The following is a 24831-nucleotide window of genomic DNA, read 5'->3' as shown; positions in this document are numbered from 1 at the left end:
TCACTAGGGGTAAGATAGATACTGCCTACAGGAAAATTAAAGAGACCTTTGGAGAGAAGAGGACCACTTGTATGAATATCAAGACCTCAGATGGAAACCCAGTTCTAAGCAAAGAAGGGAAAGCAGAAAGGTGGAAGGAGTATATAGAGGGTCTATACAAAGGCGATGTACTTGAGGACAATATTATGGAAATGGAAGAGGATGTATATGAAGATGAAATGGGAGATATGATACTGCGTGAAGAGTTTGACAGAGCACTGAAAGACCTGAGTCGAAACAAGGCCCTGGGAGTAGACAATATTCCATTAGAACTACTGACGGCCTTGGGAGAGCCAGTCCTGTCGAAACTCTACCATCTGGTGAGCAAGATGTACGAGACAGGTGAAATACCCTCAGGCTTCAAGAAGAATATAATAATTCCAATACCAAAGAAAGCAGGTGTTGACAGATGTGAAAATTACCGAACAATCAGTTTAATAAGCCACAGCTGCAAAATACTAATGCGAATTCTTTACAGACGAATGGAAAAACTAGTAGAAGCCGACCTCGGGGAAGATCAGTTTGGATTGCGTAGAAATATTGGAACACGTGAGCCAATACTGACCCTATGACTTATCTTAGAAGCTAAATTAAGGAAAGGCAAACCTACATTTATAGCATTTGTAGACTTAGAGAAAATGTTTGACAATGTTGACTGGAATACTCTCTTTCAAATTCTGAAGGTGGCAGGGAGCGAAAGGCTATTTACAATTTGTACAGAAACCAGATGGCAGTTATAAGAGTCGAGGGACATGAAAGGGAAGCAGTGGTTGGGAATGGAGTGAGACAGGGTTGTAGCTTATCCCCAATGTTATTCAATCTTTATATTGAGCAAGCAGTGAAGGAAACAAAAGAAAAATTTGGAGTAGGTATTAAAATCCATGGAGAAGTAATAAAAACTTTGAGGTTTGCTGATGACATTGTAATTCTGTCAGAGACAGTAAAGGACTTGGAAGAGCAGTTGAACGGGATGGATAGTGTTGAAAGGAGGATATAAGATGAACATCAACAAAAGCAAAACGAGGATAATGGAATGTAGTCGAATTAAGTCGGGTGATGCTGAGGGAATTAGATTAGGAAGTGAGACACTTAAAGTAGTAAAGGAGTTTTGCTGTTTGGGGAGCAAAATAACTGATGATGGTCAAAGTAGAGAGGATATAAAATGCAGACTGGCAATGGCAAGGAAAGCATTTCTGAAGAAGAGAAATTTGTTAACATCGAATATAGATTTAAATGTCAGGAAGTCATTTCTGAAAGTATTTGTATGGAGTGTGGCTATGTATGGAAGTTAAACATGGACGATAAGTAGTTTGGACAAGAAGAGAATAGAAGCTTTCGAAATGTGGTGCTACAGAAGAATGCTGAAGATTAGATGGGTAGATCACGTAACTAATGAGGAGGTACTGAATAGAATTGGGGAGAAGAGGAGCTTGTGGCACAACTTGACTAGAAGAAGGGATCGGTTGGTAGGACATGTTCTGAGGCATCAAGGGATCACCAATTTAGTATTGGAGGGCAGCGTGGAGGGTAAAAATCGTAGAGGGAGACCAAGAGATGAATACACTAAGCAGATTCAAAAGGATGTAGGTTGCAGTAGGTGCTGGGAGATGAAGAAGCTTGCACAGAATAGAGTAGCATGGAGAGCTGCATCAAACCAGTCTCAGGACTGAAGACCACAACAACAACATAGTAAGCATTCAGTATCTTTTCAAACAGTTACCAGATCAATCCTGTTTTCATATTCAATTGATCCTCACACCATGATTCCAAGTTTTGGAAAGGTATGGTTCTCAAGAACTGCTGCTTCATGTGGCCTTTAACCATGATGCCTGTGGGCACATTGATATTGATCCTATCACCACAAACAGAAGTGAGACTCATAACTGAACACCACAGAATATAACTCATTGTCCCAGTTAGCTCTGGTTCTACATCATGTATGTCACCGGTGTCTGCGTATGAGTTCAGCAGTAAACAGTGCACAACAACTCAAGATCTCTACCCACCTTTCAGTAATGTGATCCCATCAGTTCATTGTGACACTCTGCCTGTAATTTCTGTCCAGATTTAGCTGTTGTCAACTGTCTATCCATCAGAACAACCGTATGATCTTTTTCTTTTGGGAGGACCAATGCCTACTCTTCTTAATATGCTGGTGCTCTGAGTCCAACTCACCACCACTCGATCTGCAGTCATTGCAATATAACCAGTCGTCTGTGTGATCTGTTGATGCAATGGCCCTTTTATCTCTCATGTCAATGTTTCGACTTCTCTCAGATGGTGATGTTGACATCCTCTGAGCATGCTGTGTTGCAATCTCCACATAAAAATTTCCAGTAACATTAAACAATGGAAACTCCAGGTAGGAATATCATCAAAGTAGAAAAAGACAAATTGCTACTTACCATAAAGAAGACACATTAAGTTGCAGACACGAACAATTAAACGGCACTTACATAAAGCTTGGCTACAGTCTTCATTAGTAATGTGTCTTTTAAGTGTGTCTATCTTCAACTTAACATGTCTTCTTTAGAATAAGTAGCAGTCTGTCTTTTGCAATGACAGTAAAATGTGCCCAACAACCATCATGTACTCACACTATTTATCTGTAGTATTTTCCTGAATGTCCTCATTTACAACAGTATTTTTATTTGAGCCACTTGTCGTAAAATAAATTAAATTAGTTTTGTTAATATTGAACCTCAGGTTTTCTTTTTCAAAATGTGTTAGGGCTTTTTCAACAAAATTCTGTACCACTGAATTTAGGCCATCGTTACTACGTGCCCAGCAAACCCAAGAGGTGTCATCAGCATACATAGTAATATGATGACTGGTGTCTAATACTTTTGGGAAATCATTCACGTAACAAATAAACAAGAAGGGGCCCAAGATAGAGCCTTGTGGCACACCAAAATTTATATTTCTGATCTTTCATCTTCTTTTTTTGATTACCTCTCCATTATCATACACAACTTCTGTGCATTGTTGTCTATCTTAAAGGTAAGATTCTATTAAAAGCAACAGTTTCCCACTGACACCATTACAAGCAAGTTTACTTAAAAGAGCGCCATGATGGACTCTGTCAAATCTTTGGAAAGATCTAAAAACACTCCTGCCGTTTTGTAACCCTCATTTATTTTCTCCATCAGACAGTGTTCAAACTGTACTGCTGCAGATATGGTGCTTCTACCACTTCTAAAGCCATGTTGGAAATCTCCTATTGAGTTATTCGTGTTATAGTGTTCGATTAAGATTTCTAGCATTATTTTTTTCAATTAATTTACCAAACACTGAGGTTAAGGCAACTAGTTTGTAGTTCTGTGGTTGCTTTCTTTCCCCTTTTTTATATAAAGGTTTAACTATAGCAAGTTTCAGTTTCTTCGGAAACACACCTTCTTCAAGTACACAATTTATTAGATGGACTAATGGTCTGGCTAACTCACCCTTGCATTTTTTCAGTAGAAAAGGAGAAAATTCATCCCATCCAGCTGATCTTTTATTTTTTTAGGCTGTCAATTAGCTGTGTTACGTCCTTGATGGTTACTGTAGGTAGCTTACAAGAGTCTCGTTCCTTTTCCATATCATATCTAAACTGCCTCTCCTGTTTCATGCAAGTATCATTTTCAATAGTATCTATAAAGTAGTCATTAAATATATTTTATCATTATGTATACTTAACTCTATATTATATCTAAAAACAAAGATGATGTGACTTACCAAACGAAAGCGCTGGCACGTCGATAGACACACAAACATACACATGTATGTGTTTGTGTGTGTGTGTGTGTGTGTGTGTGTGTGTTTGTTTGTGTGTCTATCGACGTGCCAGCGCTTTCGTTTGGTAAGTCACATCATCTTTTTTTTTTAGATATACAGGGTGTTTCAAAAATGACCGGTATATTTGAAACGGCAATAAAAACTAAACGAGCAGCGATAGAAATACACCGTTTGTTGCAATATGCTTGGGACAACAGTACATTTTCAGGCAGACAAACTTTCGAAATTACGGTAGTTATCAACAACAGATGGCGCTGCAAGTGATGTGAAAGATATAGTAGACAACGCAGTCTGTGGGTGCGCCATTCTGTACGTCGTCTTTCTGCTGTAAGCGTGTGCTGTTCACAACGTGCAAGTGTGCTGTAGACAACATGGTTTATTCCTTAGAACAGAGGATTTTTCTGGTGTTGGAATTCCACCGCCTAGAACACAGTGTTGTTGCAACAAGACGAAGTTTTCAACGGAGGTTTAATGTAACCAAAGGACCGAAAAGCGATACAATAAAGGATCTGTTTGAAAAATTTCAATGGACTGGGAACGTGACGGATGAACGTGCTGGAAAGGTAGGGCGACCGCGTACGGCAACCACAGAGGGCAACGCGCAGCTAGTGCAGCAGGTGATCCAACAGCGACCTCGGGTTTCCGTTCGCCGTGTTGCAGCTGCGGTCCAAATGACGCCAACGTCCACGTATCGTCTCATGCGCCAGAGTTTACACCTCTATCCATACAAAATTCAAACGCGGCAACCCCGCAGCGCCGCTACCATTGCTGCACGAGAGACATTCGCTAACGATATAGTGCACAGGATTGATGACGGCGATATGCATGTGGGCAGCATTTGGTTTACTGATGAAGCTTATTTTTACGTGGACGGCTTCGTCAATAAACAGAACTGGCACATATGGGGAACCGAAAAGCCCCATGTTGCAGTCCCATCGTCCCTGCATCCTCAAAAAGTACTGGTCTGGGCCGCCATTTCTTCCAAAGGAATCATTGGCCCATTTTTCAGATCCGAAACGATTACTGCATCACGCTATCTGGACATTCTTCGTGAATTTGTGGCGGTACAAACTGCCTTAGACGACACTGCAAACACCTCATGGTTTATGCAAGATGGTGCCCGGCCACATCGCATGGCCGACGTCTTCAATTTCCTGGATGAATATTTCGATGATCGTGTGATTGCTTTGGGCTATCCGAAACATACAGGAGGCGGCATGGATTGGCCTCCCTATTCGCCCTGTGACTTCTTTCTGTGGGGACACTTGAAAGACCAGGTGTACCACCAGAATCCAGAAACAATTGAACAGCTGAAGCAGTACATCTCATCTGCATGTGAAGCCATTCCGCCAGACACGTTGTCAAAGGTTTCAGGTAATTTCATTCAGAGACTACGCCATATTATTGCTACGCATGGTGGATATATGGAAAATATCGTACTATAGAGTTTCCCAGACCGCAGCGCCATCTGTTGTTGAAAATTGTAACTACTGTAATTTCGAAAGTTTGTCTGCCTGAAAATGTACTGTTGTCCCAAGCATATTGTAACAAATGGTGTATTTCTATCGCTGCTCGTTTAGTTTTTATTGCCGTTTCAAATATACCGGTCATTTTTGAAACACCCTGTATTTTTCCCACATGGAATGTTTCCCTCTATTATAACTCTGTATTATTAATTTTAGTTTTTGAATCAGTGTTCCTCATATCATTAACTACTGCCCAGCACGACTTTGAGACACAATCAGAATTTCTGATCTGTTTGCTAATATGTTCTACTTTCCTTCTCCTTACTTCCTTGCGATACTCACATTTATATTTTTTATAATCCTCTTTATATAAATCAAGACTGGTTTCTCTGTGTAGCTTATACATATACTCCATTCCTTCTTTGAGTCTTTTCGTTTTTTCATCCAGCTCTACACGTTTGACTACTGGAGGTTTATTTATCTTTTGGTCAAGGTGTTCATGGTGTAACACTTCCATGTGCAATTCTGCAATCCCCCCCCAATCTCATTCCCCAAATTGGGTCTGGAGCATAGTACATGTCATAATACAACATTTTGAAAAGGAAATATCCCCCTAGCTCCAAAAAGCTATTGGTATTTACATGTAGTTTGATACGACATCCATATTCCATCTGTAGCAAATTGTTATTCTCTAATTCATAGAGATGATGTGACATGTAGTAGTTATGAACATATGAAATATGTTTTGTCACTTATGTGACAGTTTGTTTACTCCGATGCTATACTCCGATGCTATATGTTTACAAAGTATAGTTAGCTAAGCAATGGTAGTGTTGTGCAGTATTTCACTGAGTGGATTTTGCTGTGAGCACAAATAAAGAAAAGTATGAAAAATCTAATGCAGTAGTGACACACAATGGAAAGAAAACATATGTTTTAATTAGCCCATGCACACCAATACTACATGCTCAACCCAAAGAACATGAACTTTTAACTCCATCTTACCTGTAGTGAACTGTATCAATTGTCCAACATATCTAATAAGTACAAAAATAAACAAATTACTAACAAAGTCACATACTTTCAACAAAACATACACAACAAAAAACATATGTAGCCTGGCAAAAGCTATAAAAAATATGCGAATTATAGCTAATGGCAGATTTGTTTCTTTTAATATTACAAACTTGTATACCAATATGCCAATACAAAAACCACAGAGACCATAAAATACAGTATCTTACAATAGAGGAAAACATCTCCAAAGGAAGCCATGAAATTAAATACCTAAAAATTACCATATCTCAAATTCAGTGACAAAATATTTGTGCAATCAGCTGGAGTAGCTATGGGAAACAATGTAGCTGGTGCAATAACTAATATTTTTCCCAACACAGTGGAAGAAAAAATTTTCCACACTTAACTACCAGTACTCAGTAAAATCATTTACTGTTGTAGATAAGCGGATGATACCAGAATGCTAACTGATTGAAATATTACAGACATCCAAGAAACCCACCAAGCACTTGACAAGGTACATCCCAAAATCAAATTTACCATGGAAATACACTCCTGGAAATTGAAATAAGAACACCGTGAATTCATTGTCCCAGGAAGGGGAAACTTTATTGACACATTCCTGGGGTCAGATACATCACATCATCACACTGACAGAACCACAGGCACATAGACACAGGCAACAGAGCATGCACAATGTCGGCACTAGTACAGTGTATATCCACCTTTCGCAGCAATGCAGGCTGCTATTCTCCCATGGAGACGATCGTAGAGATGCTGGATGTAGTCCTGTGGAATGGCTTGCCATGCCATTTCCACCTGGCGCCTCAGTTGGACCAGCGTTCGTGCTGGACGTGCAGACCGCGTGAGACGACGCTTCATCCAGTCCCAAACATGCTCAATGGGGGACAGATCTGGAGATCTTGCTGGCCAGGGTAGTTGACTTACACCTTCTAGAGCACATTGGGTGGCACGGGATACGTGCGGACGTGCATTGTCCTGTTGGAACAGCAAGTTCCCTTGCCGGTCTAGGAATGGTAGAACAATGGGTTCGATGACGGTTTGGATGTACCGTGCACTATTCAGTGTCCCCTCGACGATCACCAGTGGTGTACGGCCAGTGTAGGAGATCGCTCCGCACACCATGATGCCGGGTGTTGGCCCTGTGTGCCTCGATCGTATGCAGTCCTGATTGTGGCGCTCACCTGCACGGCGCCAAACACGCATACGACCATCATTGGCACCAAGGCAGAAGCGACTCTCATCGCTGAAGACGACACGTCTCCATTCGTCCCTCCATTCACGCCTGTCGCGACACCACTGGAGGTGGGCTGCACGATGTTGGGGCGTGAGCGGAAGACGGCCTAACAGTGTGCGGGACCGTAGCCCAGCTTCATGGAGACAGTTGTGAATGGTCCTCGCCAATACCCCAGGAGCAACAGTGTCCCTAATTTGCTGGGAAATGGCGGTGCGGTCCCCTACGGCACTGCATAGGATCCTACGGTCTTGGCGTGCATCCGTGCGTCGCTGCGGTCTGGTCCCAGGTCGACGGGCACGTGCACCTTCTGCCGACCACTGGCGACAACATCGATGTACTGTGGAGACCTCACGCCCCACGTGTTGAGCAATTCGGCGGTACATCCACCCGGCCTCCCGCATGCCCACTATACGCCCTCGCTCAAAGTCCGTCAACTGCACATACGGTTCACGTCCACGCTGTCGCGGCATGCTACCAGTGTTAAAGACTGCGATGGAGCTCCGTATGCCACGGCAAACTGGCTGACACTGACGGCGGCGGTGCACAAATGCTGCGCAGCTAGCGCCATTCGACGGCCAACACCGCGGTTCCTGGTGTGTCCGCTGTGCCGTGCGTGTGATCATTGCTTGTAGAGCCCTCTCGCAGTGTCCGGAGCAAGTATGGTGGGTCTGACACACCGGTGTCAATGTGTTCTTTTTTCCATTTCCAGGAGTGTAGAAACAGGCAGTTCAGTAAACCACCTAGACCTGTGGAAGGATGAGGGGTGGGGAGGGCAGGGGGGGGGGGACACCACACACTTGACATTTACAGAAAATCTGCCACTTTTTAGATAATATTATAAATGCCAAATCCTGTCATATAAAATCACAAAAGCATGCACACTTTCACTCGGTGATCAGTAGACTAATCAGTAAATCACTAGAAAAACCAGCAATACTGAGAGATCTTGAAATACTGTCATACATAGGCCCAAAAATTATTTTAACCTAGACTTAGGTACTTTGTGCCAGGGAGGGCTCTCAACAGGGAAGTGTCCAGGTGTCTCAGAGTGAACCAAACTGATGTTATTCGAACATGGAGGAGATACAGAGAGACAGGAATTGTCGATGACATGCCTCACCCAACCCAAAAGGCTGAAGAGGGAGGCCAAGAGATGAATACAGAAAGCAGTTTCAGAATGATGTAGCTTGCATGCCATAGTTACTCGTAGATGAGATGCACAGGATAGGATAGTGTGGAGAGCTGTATCAAACCAGTCTTTGGACTGAAGACCACAACAACAACAGTTGCAGTTTGAGCATCTTGAGACAAAGAAAGCTGGGCACCCTCACCCATATACTATGTTTTCTTCCCTCATAATTATTATTTTATTCCCAAATTTCATATATCTCTGCAAAGACATGGACATAGTATGTGACAGTGACATAAAAACTGCAAATCATTAAATAAGCCTTCTTTCAATCATTCTGCATCCAGTGGTATAACTAGTTTGCCTAGAGAATATGGTAACTGAAAAATATCATAAACTGAAAATTTTCGTGCAGTATGACTCTGAAGATTTGGGGTGAGTTTGGGGACATAATTATTTTGATATAAGGACCCTTACCATTCATAGTGCAATATTCCAACTTCACAGTATAGATTTTTATTTTTCCTGAAATTAATTATCTTCCATGTTAATTGAATTTGAAGTTCAGAGAGGCTGTCACTTTCCATTGCAAATTCTGTCATAACTACTGTGAGATTCTGGACTTTGACTACATACTTTTGTTGCCTGAACCTTTCTGAATAATTGTACGTAACAGAAGTAATTACACAAAGAATTCTTATTGGGCAGCCACAACTTTAGTAATAAATTACTTCATTAATTAACAGTTTCATGTAAGGTAATATAATTTTCAACATGACTTATACTCATGGATTCACCTTGCAGTAGAAAAAATGTAGCCACATATTTTTTCTAAATTTGTAACTAGTAACATTTTCTGTAATCCAAAATTCTATTGGTTCTTGTAGTTAATCAAAAACAGTAAAATTCAACCCAGCATTTCTTAAAACATTATGTAGATTTCAAAATAAGTTTATTCTTATGCCTCTCATTATAAGACCCAACCCTGTCACAAAAGAGTGAGTCTGAGATGAGTCTGTAATGGAGTAATTCCAATGTCTGCCTATATGGAAAATGTGTCACAGTTGGTCTGGTGGATAAGTTAAACCAAAAATGTGTGCCACATTCATGACATGTTTTGAGTCCTACTTATTACTCCATAATTCAGGGAAAGTCTTTGGTAACTACTTTTAATGTGAACTTATATGTGATATCAATGACTGTGTCCGTCTCTAACGATGACTCATAATGGCAGTATTTTTTAATGAGTACAATGTCTTATTGTGCACATTATGTTCATTGTGATTTGTTCATTTTGCTCAGAAGTACAGCATATTGAGTGATTTATTAAGTGACTGTGTTGACTGCTAATTTGTCGCATGAAGACTTTTGTGATTGATCAAAGCCAATATTAGATTACTGCACTTGGAGAGCAGCTATTGTATGACATCAACCAAGTGTACTATGTGGCTACCCATTTATCTCTACAAAACTGAAGTATGTGAGATCTGTACTAGCCATAAACAACAGTTCAGACAATATTAAAATGGCACAGTCTTCCATTGAAGAGATTTTCACCAGGTAGCTACCACAGCGTGGACACTGCTAGAGTTGTGTTTTGGACACCATTCACTGTATATATACAATTATTACTGCATAGCACAAACATTATAAGATCCACCAAATATGCACCATCATAAGGAAACAACATAAATGAATCTTTGAATAAAATAATTGGATTTTTCTGTTTGAGCTTATTGAGAGGCAGGGCGGGAAAGGGGGGGGGGGGGGAGTTCATACATTTTTATAAAAGGCTTATATAACTTTTGGCAGTAGCTATACATCATAGGGAAAAGCAACATGTAAAACAGTTTCTTCAGAGTTTCTGGTGTGCATATTAAGAAGAACTTGAAATGGAAATCAGATATTACAGGTTTCTTACCACTAAAGTTAAACAATTTTTGCTTTGTGTGCAGTTACTGATATTGTAGGGAAAAAGGCAGAAAGATTATTCCCTGCGGTTGCTACTGTGTGTGCATTAATAGCAAGCAGAACAGCATTTCTAGCCAAACTTACTCTTAGCCTTAATACAGTAATGACATAAAATCATTCAGTAAGGGTTATACATGGTGTGCAATAATCAGCCTCCTACAGTACTGATTAAACAATTAGACATATTAATAGACAGATATATAATCCTTTTTTCCTTCTGAAGTTTATGACTAACAACCATTTGAATACAGCTGCAGCATTCATAAATGCTAAAAATGTAAATTGTTGTATGTCTGGTGTTTAAACAACACAGATTTTACGAAGCACAAATTAGTCACAATTAAATGATAGAAAGTAACAGTTTATGACTCTTTTGGAATTACACAAAACCAAAGGCTTCTGTACCTGAATACATTGTGTTTAGTACTGTATTGTGGAAGTTTGTTGAATAGCTTGCACATCAGTGCTGGAGAGCACTATTTTCAGGTTCAACTAGAAAGCACTTGGATATGAACCATGCTCTCACACCTAAACCTCCTGATGTGAGACAGTCAGATCTGCATCAGAGATTTATATCGATAGAATATCAACCAAAATTCCGATATAGTTTGTACTATGTGCTGTCCAGGAGGATGTGTGTAAACGGCAAGTAACAAGTAACACCTGACTCACAGAGCACAGGAAAAGCTTAACTGTGTGTATCTTTCATGTAGAGCTCCCATGGGGAAGTCGATAAATCATAGTTTGTCATACCAAGGGTTCTGGGTTCGAGCACTGGTCATGCCAGTTTTTGTACTGTAGTTTGTATCAAACTGTTACATGGGATGTGTAAAAGGACTGTTCGGAATTTATAGCAGTGGCAGTCTGCTTTCTCTTCATTTATTTGAAAGTAGCAAACCTATTACATTTGAAGTTTCATAGATAAAAGATAAACAATCAGGACAGAAGAATAAAGATATAGTTGCATCACACATGTGGAAGTATTAATAGTAGTAGTAGTAGTAATAATAATAATAATAATAATAATAGTAGCTCTTATTTTTAATATTAATACTTTCACACGTGATGTGATTGTTTATTTTTATTCTGTCAAAATATAAATGTACTCCATAGGTTTGCTACTTTCAAAGAGGTGAAGTGAAACTGGACTGCCAATAGAACTGTGCTATATAGCCTGAACAGGCCTTTTACAGGTCAGGAACATATTTTCCCATATAACAGTACCACACATACTACAGTACAAAAAATGGCATCACCTGGGGCTCGAACCTGTGACCCTTGGTAACACAAATGAATGCTCTACCAAATTCCCCATGGGAACTCCATATGTCAGACACTCACAATTATGCTTTTCCTGTGCTACTTAGATTAGGCATTACATATTACATAGTATTTATGCTTGGTCTCGTGGACGACAGCACATAGCAGAAACTGTACTAGAGTTTTGGTTGATACTCTGTCGATATACAGTGTTTGATACTGAGCTGGCTGCCTGACATCTGGAGGTCTGGATGTCAGTGCACCTATATGTCATTGTTCAGTGACAACACTATGGTCAGCTGAACAGTCCTACATTAGACAGACAGGCAAGTCTGAGCCCTTGTGAAACACTGGTAGTAAGAAGTGCAAATCACAGTCTAGGAGAAAACCATGGTCATGGTCATGGTTAAAAGGCACACAAGAAAGCTTGCTGGGAACATTGGCTGTGAGACATTGGTGTTTCTTGGTAGTCGTTGAAACTGCCAAGAGTGTTTTGTCATGTGGCCTGATGCTGGGGGAATTATCATTCCACACTGTGCCTAGTAATCCTGCCAGATATATGCAATTACATCTATTAAAATAACTAAAACTCTGCCCAAACAAACAATGAAGGCCCAATGGTACCAACCAGCTGCCGTGTCATCCTCAGCCCACAGGAGTCACAGTATGTGAATATGGATGGGCATGTGGTCAGCACATCACTCTCCCAGTCATATGTCAGTTTACGAGACCAGAGCCAATACTTCTCAATCAAGTAGCTCCTCAGTTTGCCTCACAAGGGCTGAGTGCACCCTGCTTGCCAACAGTGCTCAGCATACCGGATGGTCACCCATCCAAGTACTAGCCTAGCCCGACAGTGCTTAACTTCAGGGATCTGACGGGAACCGATATTACCACTGTGACAAGGCAGTAATTATATCAAGTGGACTGCCAATATAGCCACCAAGATTCAAAGTATTTTAATGTCTGAAATTCTAATGGCATCCCTTACTTCTTGTATACAGAAATAGATATTAAATAATAAAATCACTATCAAAAATGAAAATACATGGTGTTATTTGTTTCCACTGTAATTCATTCTTTGAGTAAATGAAGATACTGATGACAGTATGTAAGGTAATATAAACAGAAAAAGGAACTACACATTCCATTCCATCAAAGTAGTTGCAATATACACAGTACGTAGTTGTATTTGGCAGGATGGAAGTTTTGAATAAAATTAATGTTCTTGGCAGGTAAAAGTTGTGGATTGGGCAGGGGCTCCAACTCAGATGTTTGCCTGTCAAGACAGCTCATTTCAGTGCACATTCCAATGTAGTATACAAATCGAACTTTGATAGTAGATCCACCCATTATGTTGTACGGCTGCTCAAGGGCACCCATACGATAGTTTGTAAGGGGGGGGGGATGTCAAGACCTGGGGGGGGGGGGGGGTGTCTACCTAGACGGGGTGGGGGGCGTCTACCTAGACCTGGGGGGGGGGGGGGTATGGAGTATTTTTAATATTTTGGAAGACAAATGACAACTTGTAAGCAGCCATAAAAATTTCCCAGTTCCAACCCTGTTAAAAACCTGCCTAATACCAATTTTTAAATCATTGTCTTGAAAGAAAAGCACCTGACTAAACGATACTTTTTTTTTCTTTCTGTGTGAGCTGGGGGGACAAGGGGATGTCCTTGCTGCTGCTGTTTTCCCCACACCATGTGATATCTGGCAAGGTAGGTTGGAACAATGGACTTAATGGAGCATTTCTAGAGAGCTAAGTCTCCACAAAAGAAAAAAACCAATCCAGAATGGTATATATTTTTTAGTTTTAGGAATCTTCATAATAAAATGATTACTTAATAGGTAGCACTATGGGGAGATATAACAACATTAAATTCTCATACACAAATTACATTGCTTGTAAGGCACGATGAAATCACTTTCCCACAGAAATAAAAATTTCATTTTTTGAAATTTTTTCTGGTGTCAGATTATTGCAAAAATTTCTAGAAATGATGTGACTGATTTTTAAGTTGTCTTAGAATGAATATTGTAAAATTACTTGTATTCAGTAAAATGTTCTTTTCCCAACACTGCTTTAGAATTTCACAGGAGAGAAACAGTAATATCATTTCCATGTCTGCAGCAAGTCATTTGTACTGTAATTCCTGTGGATTCAGTGTCAATAAATTGTGTGTTAATGTTCTTTCAGGAATGTTGTCAGCAACTGCATCACTGGGACTCATTTACTTGTGGGATGTAGAAGGAGGTCTTTCACCAATAGATAGATATCTATATACAAGTGAAGATTTCATAAAGGTGAGTTTTAAATATATAAGGACTTCATGTTGTAAGTCTTTGTAATTAATTTAAAGATAATAACAATTTCATTCAGTGTTGGAAAACTTCCTTCACATCTAAAAGACCCATTATATTAGATCTGCGATAGCGATAACATTCCTTTTTGCGAGTTGTCAGCTTTGTTATTTATGTATTCAAAGCCTGTATTAAAAAGCTATCACCTGTTTTTATAAAAATAATAAACACAAATAGCAAAAACTGAAACCCTCTGTGATCTATAGACACTAATCTCTCACTTACAGAAAGTACTAAAAGATACTTGTAAATGATTAAGTATACCATTACAAATTACTTCACCATTAACTGCTGTTGTTGTGTACTTGGCAAAGAGCAAAAATTTTGTATTACTGATATTCAATTATTTTGTGATGACATCTTTAATACTAAACATGACCTAAACATCCATATGTCCTGTTGTTATATAACATTTCAATTAAAATCTTTTTAAAATGTCTGATTTAGATGCATATATTTTTCTTGTGTACTATTTTGCTAACAATTAAATAATGATACATTACTTCTCACAGAACCATGAACATATAATTGTAATCTATTCACTCAATAAAATACAATATTATTCGCCTAGTTTTAGGAAAGTGCATTCAGAGTGAACAATGACACTTGAAAAGTTTGCAGTTGGACATAAAATGATCACAGAATGGTTCTCATGTAATTCCTTTGCTAATACTGTACATGAAGATTGCACCTTGTAGTTTTTAAGATTCATTTAGTGTTCCATTGGTAATTGAATATATGTCCCAGCTACATCCAGTTTCTGCCATACCACATACAGCATAGTGACTTCACTGTCTTGAAGTTTGTTGTAGTTACTTGTCCCAAGCTTTTCAAATATAGTCTGCAGAGTTTGTGTAAAAATGCTATCTTTGATAAGTCATCAGAGGTGAAGTGTTGCATCCATCAAATGAGAAAGTTGTACAATGGCTCCAGCTCAACCAGCCCACTGATTTGAAAATTAGTCGTTAAGGAAATCCTGCATTTCCCCAAAGTAGTGTGTTGTGTGCCATCTTGACGAAAGTTTCCCAGTAATACAAGTTATGTTAACTCACTGCTTGCTCTCTCTCAAAAAATAAAGCATCCTAAACTTTGCTCTTGCTTGAGTCATCAAGACCTTAAATTTTGAAATTTTACAAATGCGTTTTAAAGATTATGATTAATTCATGGTACCACAAATCTGAACGTATTCACTTTGCTTCACAAGTGGAAGTTGACTTGCACTGAAAATTATGTACCCAACATTGTCTTTATCCCACTAATTTTTTAATGTTTTATCATAAATCTCATTACAAGACACTTCTTTTAGTTCTTGCACCATTGTAAATATATTTGGCTTAAAGATATTTATCCTCAGAACACACAAAACAAATGCATGTGGTTTGCAAAGCTCAAGAGATACAAACAATGTCAGTTTTGGTGTATTATTAACAAAATGTTGCCCCAGGCAGTTTGTCATCAGCTGGCAGACAAAGATGTCATGAAGATTTGTTGTGACATTCTAAATAGCCATTCATAAATGTGGACTGCAGGAAGGATGTCTACAACATATGGTATGAAAACTTTTATACAATTGTCACAGACGGTAGTACTTCCTAACAAGACACAGAGTGAGAATTTTTGATAGCAGTGTGTTTTGAAAGTAGCCACCTCTGTACAACTGAAAGTATATCAGGAATGACTTAAGTGCTGTAGTTTAGCATTGAACCATTACATGTTTCAGAACTTGATATATCTGTTAAGAAATATGCGTTGAGATCAAAAGTATCCAGACGCCTGGCTGAAAATGACTTACAAGTTTGTGGCGCCCTTCATCGGTAATACTGGAATTCACTATGGTGTTGGCCCACCCTTAGCCTTGATGATAACTTCCATTCTTGCAAGCATATGTTCAGTCAGATCCTGGAAAGTTTCTTGGGGAATGGCAGCCCATTCTTCACAGAGTGCTGCACTGAGGAGAGGTATCGATGTTGGTTGGTGGGGCCTGGTACGAAGTCGGTGTTCCAAAACATCCCAAAGGTGTTTTATAGGATACAGGTCAGGACTCTGTGTAGGTCAGTCCATTACAGGGATGTTATTGTCACGTAACCACTCTGCCATAGGCCATGCATTATGAACAGGTGCTCAATCAAGATGAAGGATGCAATCGCCATCTGCGAATTGCTCTTCAACAGTGAGAAGCAAGAATGTGCTTAAAACATCAATGTAGGCCTGTGCTCTGATAGTGCCATGCAAAACGAGGGCTGTAGGCCCCCCTCCATGAAAAACACGATGAACCATAACACCACCACCTCCGAATTTTACTGTTGGCACTACACACGCTGGTAGATGATGTTTACTGGGCATTCACCATACCCACACCCTGCCATCAGATCGCCACATATTGTACAGTGATTTGTCACTCCACACTACATTTTTCCACTGTTCGATCGTCCAATGTTTACATTCCTTACACCAAGTAAGCCATTGTTTAGCATTTACCGGTGTGATATATGGCTTATGAGTAGCTGCTCGACCATGAAATACAAGTTTTCTCACATCCCGCCCAACAGTCATAGTACTTGCAGTGGATCCTGATGCATTTTGGAATTCCCATATGATGGTGTGGATAGATGTCTGTCAATTACACATAACGACCCTCTTCAACTGTCGGCGGTCTCTGTCAGTCAACAGACGGGGCTGGCCTGTAGGTTTTTGTGTTGTATGTGTCCACTCACACTTCCATTTCACTATCACATCAGAAACAGTGGACCTAGGGATGTTTAGGTTTGTGGAAATCTTGCATACAGACATATGACACAAGTGACACCCAATCACCTGATCACGTTCGAAGTCCGTGAGTTATGCGGAGCACCCCCTTCTGCTCTCTCACGATGTCTAATGACTACTGAGGTCACTGATATGGAGTACCTGGTAGTAGGTGGCAGCACAGTGCACCTAATATGAAAAACATTTGTTTTTGGGGGTGTCCAGATACTTTCGATCACATAGTGTAACACCAGAAATTGATACGTGGTTCATCACATTAAAGTTGTAAAGTCCTAGTAGAAACATCCACACATGATAAAACATCTCAAATTTCCTATATTTGCATTTTTGACAATATTATTTAAAGGATAGATGGCATCTCACAATATAGTGGAACTACTGAGTCACAATCAAACACAACAAAAGACCCGGCTGCAGGAGACAGTCGTCACTTGTGCGAGAGTTAGAACTGTGTAAATGTGTGTGTGTGTTTTTTTGTCTAATCCAGGAGAAGGCTTTTTGGCCAAAAGCTTACTTCTTTAGCAGTTTGCCTGTCTGCAATCTATCATTTTCATAACATTGTCACTATTCTATCCTGTATTTTCCGTTGTTATATTGGTAGTAATCTTGATTGTAGCTGAAGTGGTTCAGGTTTCATGAGATCCTGTGAACCAAAACCACTTGTTCATTGACAAAGACTATTAATTCACAAAATGCTGATAAAAATGTTTTTGAATATTTGGAAAAGATTAAATGAGATCATTGTACATCTTCTCATAGATTTTACAATGGCCATACTGCCAAAACTTGCTATACCAGCAAACAAAAGAAAGGTGAGCAAGACTGTGAATTCTGCAGTTTAATAAGAAAAGGATATTAAAATCCCAGAGATGTAAGATTTGTGGTAGTATACAAATGAATCACACAATAGAATAAAAGATTCTAAACTATTTGGAGAATCTCCTGCACAGTATAAAAGGACTGTAATGATGAAAATCTAATTGCATGTGGGATTTTGTCTGTTCATTGCTGCACATGACAACATATTTTAGATGACATGAACATGTACATTTTATTGCCTTAAAAGATCAGTTATTAATTACCATAACAAGTTTTTAGGCTGTAAAAAACAATTTAGCACAAATCTTCAGCCCAGAATGGACAATTACAGTGGCAAAGTATTCAGTTGTGGCACAATATAAATGGCTCACATGTACATGGAATTATCACTGTTCACACTCAGCACAGTCCTTTAGTAATTCATTGGATTTAATTACACTGCAACAGTTCATTGACAACAGTCCCTAATTAGATTCACCATATCCAACAACAACCAATTTTGATGAAGATATACCCTCTTGACAAACCCAGTACAGTTCAGAAAGAGTGTTCATTAATTTTATCTACTGAAGTCACTTAAAAGCAATTAAGAATTAACGTCCACAAATTTCATTTGTTCTGTTGCACATATTCTCATGTCCAGAAGTTAAATAATTCAAACAATGGAAAATTCAGGATGGAATGTAACAATACCAGAAAGGAAAGTTGCTACTCAGCATATAGCGGACATGCTGAGTTGCGATAGGCACAACAAAAAGGTACACACAATTAAAGCTTTCAGCCATTAAGGCCTTTGTCAGCAGTAGACACACGTACACACACACACACACACACACACACACACACACACACACACACACACATTCACGTAAACGCAACTTGCACACATGTCTGCAGTCTCAGAGAGCTGAAACCACACTGCGAACAGCAGCACCAGTGCATGGTGGGAATGGCGACTGGGCGGGGGTAAGGAGGAGGCTGGGGCGGGGAGGGGGAGAGACAGTATGGTTGGAGTGGCGGACAGTGAAGTGTTGCAGTTATTCCACAAGTCAAACAACAAGAGCACACTAAACATGGTTGTTACTCATTTACTTTTAAATGGGATTGACTGTTTTGGGTGACACCTGACAACTTACAGACAAAAATTTTCATTTATTTATAACAACACCACACACTCTCAGAACTGTGCCCTGTTACCATTGAAATGGTGGAAGCGTAGGTCTGGGAATGGTAGCTGGGCGTACAAGACTCAGACATTTCACACTCTTTATTATTATTATTATTATTATTATTATTATTTTACTTTAATTTTTGGTGTATATGATTTCTCAACTGTTCCCCAGAGGCACTCAAAATTATTAGCAGCAGCTTGGAAAAAAAATCTTTTGTGTGATACTTTAACACCAGAAACATTTAAGAAAATATACATTAAAAAGACCATCTACTAAAGAGTCAAAATCAGAGGCATTTGGTTACAGTTTTGAAAGACAATTGCAAGGAGCTTTTAATACAAGTATTAGAAAAACTGCTGTTGAAATTTATAGAAAAATATTTTAGGTTTTTTATTCAAATAATCTTTTAAATTCACCAACACAACAAACAGTATCAAGGTACTGGTACAAGAAAAATTTAAAATACTCAAATCACCACAAAGTAAAAACAAATGCTTTGATTAACAGATTCACAGCATAGTTAAAAGGGATCTGAAATTTAGTGCATTTACCAAGATGGGGCTACCAACATGAACTCAAACTATTCATCAAACTGTCGCTTTATTCAGCTCAGATTCTAAAACATTCAAGGGATACACATTAGAATTATATAGCAGATATGCATGTGGTTGCTTTCCCACAGAAGAAAACAGACAGTTGAACATACAAATATTTTAAAGAATTTGAACATCTGATGATTCAGAATGAAATGCTGAAACAATTCTAAGGAATCACCACATCAGTGATTTAAATTTAAAAACTATTAAAAAGTCTGAAGCCCTGAATGTTCAAAATAAGGCACATATACAGATTTTAAAGAAACAATATTGGTACTTAATCAGGTAATAATGGAACTATACTTGGCCAAAATGTGACCCCCCCCCCCCCCCCTTTATAACTATCTTAAAAATAACTCTATCACCTCATATTTCTGTGCCAGATCCCTGAGGCACAAGGAATGCTGGAAGGCCCACATCCTTCAACCAAGACACTGCAAATGGGAAATGACCAACTCAGAAGATGCAACCTGCATCTGTGAAGACAAAGGGAAGCTACGATTCTTCAGATGGCACTGGTACACTCTTCATGGTAAACAGCCAACTGCAATGTGGCAACCATGCCTTAATCCTAAGTGAGTGAGCCCACATAACATGCAGAACAGACAGCCAGACAAGACACCACAGAGAGCTGCACCTGCTGTTAAAATCCCTTCAAGCTGTCAAGCTGCCCCTAGTGAGATGCCAGGAAGGTTGTCGCAAGGAAATGAAATCAGAAACATATTCAAACAGCACCTGAAATTGATATGAATGGATTATGGCTGAATCCTCCCCCCACTTTAAAAAGGCACAGGGAGCAGGAGTGGGATCCACTAAATTAAGGAATGTGTGGCTCAGTATCCTGGTTATTCGAACCAGCCTTAAGCCGACACTAAGGGGCTCTGTCTTGGAAAGGAAAGCTGATTGGGGATATAATCCTGATGAAATCATGTGGACTAATAATGCAAGGAAGCATCTTGACTGAAATCTTCTGGCTAGCCTTACTTTGTACCCAAAAGTTTTTTTTAAATAACTACATCGCTAACTTATAGTGAATTGGGGCCTCCCTTGTTATACCTCGCAACCTCCCTCTGGCATTTGTGGCGAATGTTGTTGTTTGCAGCTTGCAGAATTCTGTTTTGTGACTTTGCGATTAATTTCCTCTGGAAGGAAGTCATTTATTGATCATAGATTAGATATAGTTGAGTTAACTGGATACGCAAACATCAACCAGACATGTGTTTTCCTATGAGTTTTACGCACTGCCTAGTACAGATGGAAAGATCCTATTATGCCTGAGACTGGGCATGAAAAGTCTGATATCAATTTACTGTGGACTGATTCTGTAAATGATGGTTACAGGTAATAGTTTGTAGTCATGATGTGAGAAACCGCAGTACTGGAACAAAATTTCTTAAATTTCCTGGAGCAAAACGTTGTTGCATATTGTTTATTAGGATCTTGGATGCACCAAAAACAGAAAATATCTTTGCCATAAGCTGGACAGTGACATTGACTGTCACAGATTTGCTCAAAAGTAGCCAAATGAAATGAGTGTGTGTGTGTGTGTGTGTGTGTGTGTGTGTGTGTGTGTGTGTGTGTGTGTGTTTGTGTGTGTGTGTATCAGTTGCCATTTTCAGTACAGAGGAGAGACACCAAATAATCAATAAAAACTGTATGCATGGGCTTCTCCAGTCAGCTGAAATCAAGAAGCTCTGGCAAACACTAGAATTAGACTTGGGTATACTACAATCCGAGATTGCCTAACTATTTTGGTACATCCAAGTTCAGACTCTCCCATGGTCGATGCTCCTTTATTTTCATGATGGTTTTGTTAGTCCACAAATGCCCCCCCACACAGGGATTGGCAAAAATATTTAATCCAACTAGAATTAGCTCTTTAGGAAGACAAATCTTCTATTTGCCATCATAGCAGATACAGTAACACAAAAGACATTTGTTTATAAAGCACCATGAAACCTGTTGACCTTTTTTTGAGTTGCCATTATATGTTGCTTAACTAAGCATCTTGCCCCTGTTTTTGCTTGAAGTCACTGAATATGGACGGTGTCTCCCTTAGGGCAGTAGACACACAGATGGATTCCTGGCTGACTTGCAGGATCTCAGTTATTTCTGGCTCACGCTGAAACATAAAACTAAGGGCATACATGATTTGGTTGTTGGCAACTCAAATATGCCTAACTTGTAAACAAAAGGCAGAAATCCTAGCAGCCCAATGGGCAATTCTGCTTGTTTTTCAGGACCTGGCCAATACCAAGTTCAAAGCCTGGTTATCAGTTTCTAGCTGGAACTGTTTGTGCTTGAGACAGAATTTGAATAAGTCCAAACAAGACAGCTAAGGCCTGCAGCTCATATACTGAATACTTAATTTTGGCAGATGAAAAGGCCCTCAAAGCATAGACTACCAGCTTCCATTCACTGTCGTAGTCTTGGAGTAACATAGTGTTTATCTTATAATGACATCTATCAGTCTGGAGAATAAACCCACACTTGAAATCAGGAATAGCTTGGACAGAAGCGCTACCTAAGGCCATTTTCAAAGCATCAAAAGTGAATTGCTGGGTGTCAGTGCACTGAAATTTTTCCCTCATGATGTAACAGATTTAAGGCGCACCCAATTAGGCAAACTTGTGGGCGAATTTCCTAAAAAAAGTTTCACCATGTCCATCAGCCAAGACTATGTGTCCCAAAAAGAAAATCTTATGATGGTCCAAATTAAACTTGGAAGGTTTGAGGGTTAAGCTGGCTCCCCATAAACAGTGCAGGACATGCCCAAGATGATCAAGGTGATCAGAAAATGTTATACTCTACATAACAACATCATCTAAATAACTGTAGGTGCATTTGAACTTAATTTCACGTAACACAGAAGCCAACAAACTTAACAACCACCCTCATGGCCAAACCAAAAGAGACACAGTTATAGCCAAACACAAAATACAGTAAGGAGCTTTGGCTCTTTGCCCACTCGGATCTGATGATAGGCTTGGTTAAGATCGAAAATAGTAAAATGTTGAGCTCCAACAGTTATGGAGATCAGGCAAGGGTACTAATTCCAATACCATCTTTTGGTTCTGGGCCCTGTAATCTACCACCAGCTGATAACCAGCACTGTTGGGTTCTGGTACTAGAAAAATAGATGACACATATTGTGAACCTGACAGTCTAATTGCCCCATTAACCAAACATGATCTTATATAGTTCATTCATTTTAGGAAGAGACAAGTCATAGGGAGCTTGACAGACAGGAATTTGATGAGTAAGCTGAATTTGGTACTCTTTATTCATGACCCCTAATTTGCTGGTATGAACATCAGGAAGTTGATCAAGTACCTTAAGTAATTGCAGACTGTGTGGTTTGCCCATGTGAGCCGTATCAAAAGGGAGAGCCTTATCTTGAACACTAGAAATTCCCTGGATGTATTCATGATTACACAGTCAAAACTTTTTTGGGGGCTGGAATTTAAAATAAAATTTTTTACCCACATAATCTAAAACACAGCCTCTTTTATTTATGAAGTAGCAGCTAGTGGACAACACTTTTACCTTGGTAAAACTTATTGACTGGTACAAGCCATAAATTCTCAATCTGCTATAGACTTCACCTAACACAGGCAGCAATTCCTCATTAATGGCATGACATTTGCCAACAAGGTGCTCACAATAAATTCCTATGCTGGTCTCCAGAGGCACAAGGAATGCTGAGAGACAATATCCGTCAACTGAGGCACCAGAAATGAGAACTGGTGGACTCAAAAGATGTAAACCACATCTGCAAAGGCAGAGGGAAACAATGAGACAGTATGAACATACCCTCCATGGTAAACAGACAACAACCACTACATGGCAACCACACCTCCATCCTCAGTGAGTCAGCCCTCTTAGCTTGCAGAATAACCAGCCAAACAAGACTCCACAGTGAGCCATGCATATTCTTAAAATCCTTTCAAGTCACAAGGCTGTTGCCAAAGAGATGCCAAGATAGACTGTCACTAGGGAATGAAACCAGATGCATTGAACAAGCATCTGGAATTGATATGAGTGCAGGCATGGCTCAGATAGATTCAATTTCCTACTTGCTTGATTCCAGTTATTTCATGTAACATAATTATCAGGTAACACCAGCTGCTAAGAGCTCTGGATATTTATTTGCCAGTACCAATGAAATTTTGTTCCATTCGCAACCTACTGACAGAAGTGATGATTAAACAGTTTGCACAACTCTGGTGTATCAGTAACAGATTCACCCTCTCACAAAAGAGATCTATTATGTTGAGCACTCACTTATGGACCATTTGCTTCTCTCCAAACTGCTCATATAGTTTTAACTTTGATCTGAGAGCTTCGTATTCTCTTGGCACATTACATAATTTTAGCATGTCTAATGGCATTATTCAGCACTTTTCAGCAGTTTCTTAGCAATTTTTTTAAGTAGGCTGTAATTGTCATGATAGTTCAGTGCTGCTAGTTACCTGTAATGGTTACTTATTAGTACTGCATTTATGACTGCCTTTTTTAATAGAAAAGGTGATGGTTTGTAAAAAATTTTCATAGACTGCTCAAATAAATCTTTGCACTACCCTCACACATGCATAATTCGTGTGTTTTTGATCATAAAACTCATTGTCAGTGCTCTTTTGATCATATGAAATTGCTACATACAGCCACTTGTGTCATGGAGATAAAAATAAACCATCAATCATAGTGTAGTTCAGTAGAGCATGCTGTGTTTCTAATTGTGAATGTGATAATGTGTCACATGTACTGTGTTCAGTCTAGCAACATGCCTTAAGGATCATTTCAAGCTTAGACTGTGTGGGCATGAACACTTTGCAGCAGTAAAGTCTGTCAGACAAAATGTTAAAGATCTCCCATTTGGTGGTCGCCTATTGTCAATAACACCAGCTACAAATAATGGCTTGTAGGTGCCCAAAGAGAAGTCAACAGAAGTGTGCACTGTCATTTGGTGGCAACTGGTGGAGTTATGTCAACCCAGATAGTGCACAACATTCTCCATATGGCCATTTTACTCTCAAGACAGCCATTACAAGTGATGGTACAAACCCCACCAGCACTGTAATGTGCTTAGGTGATGGGCAAGAGAGTACATGGAGTGGAACTTGGAGGAGTGGCATGGGGTTCTCTTCACTGACAAGTGTAGGATTTTTTTTGACCCTTGATGATTGTCATAGAAGAGTGT

General features: G+C 39.5%; 1 protein-coding gene across 1 annotated transcript in view; it reads left to right on the top strand.

Annotated features, from left to right (window-relative positions):
* Positions 1-24831, top strand: part of LOC124606058 (26S proteasome non-ATPase regulatory subunit 2-like) — a 206139-nt gene that overhangs the window by 90568 nt on the left and 90740 nt on the right. Inside the window, exon 9 of the mRNA XM_047138020.1 lies at positions 14115-14221. Within this exon, the coding sequence (XP_046993976.1) occupies positions 14115-14221 (107 nt within the window). The remainder of the gene's footprint in view (positions 1-14114; positions 14222-24831) is intronic.

This window comes from Schistocerca americana, chromosome 3 (genome assembly GCF_021461395.2).
Source record: "Schistocerca americana isolate TAMUIC-IGC-003095 chromosome 3, iqSchAmer2.1, whole genome shotgun sequence".
Lineage (NCBI taxonomy): Eukaryota > Metazoa > Arthropoda > Insecta > Orthoptera > Acrididae > Schistocerca > Schistocerca americana.
This window is presented reverse-complemented; position numbering and strand designations above follow the sequence as displayed.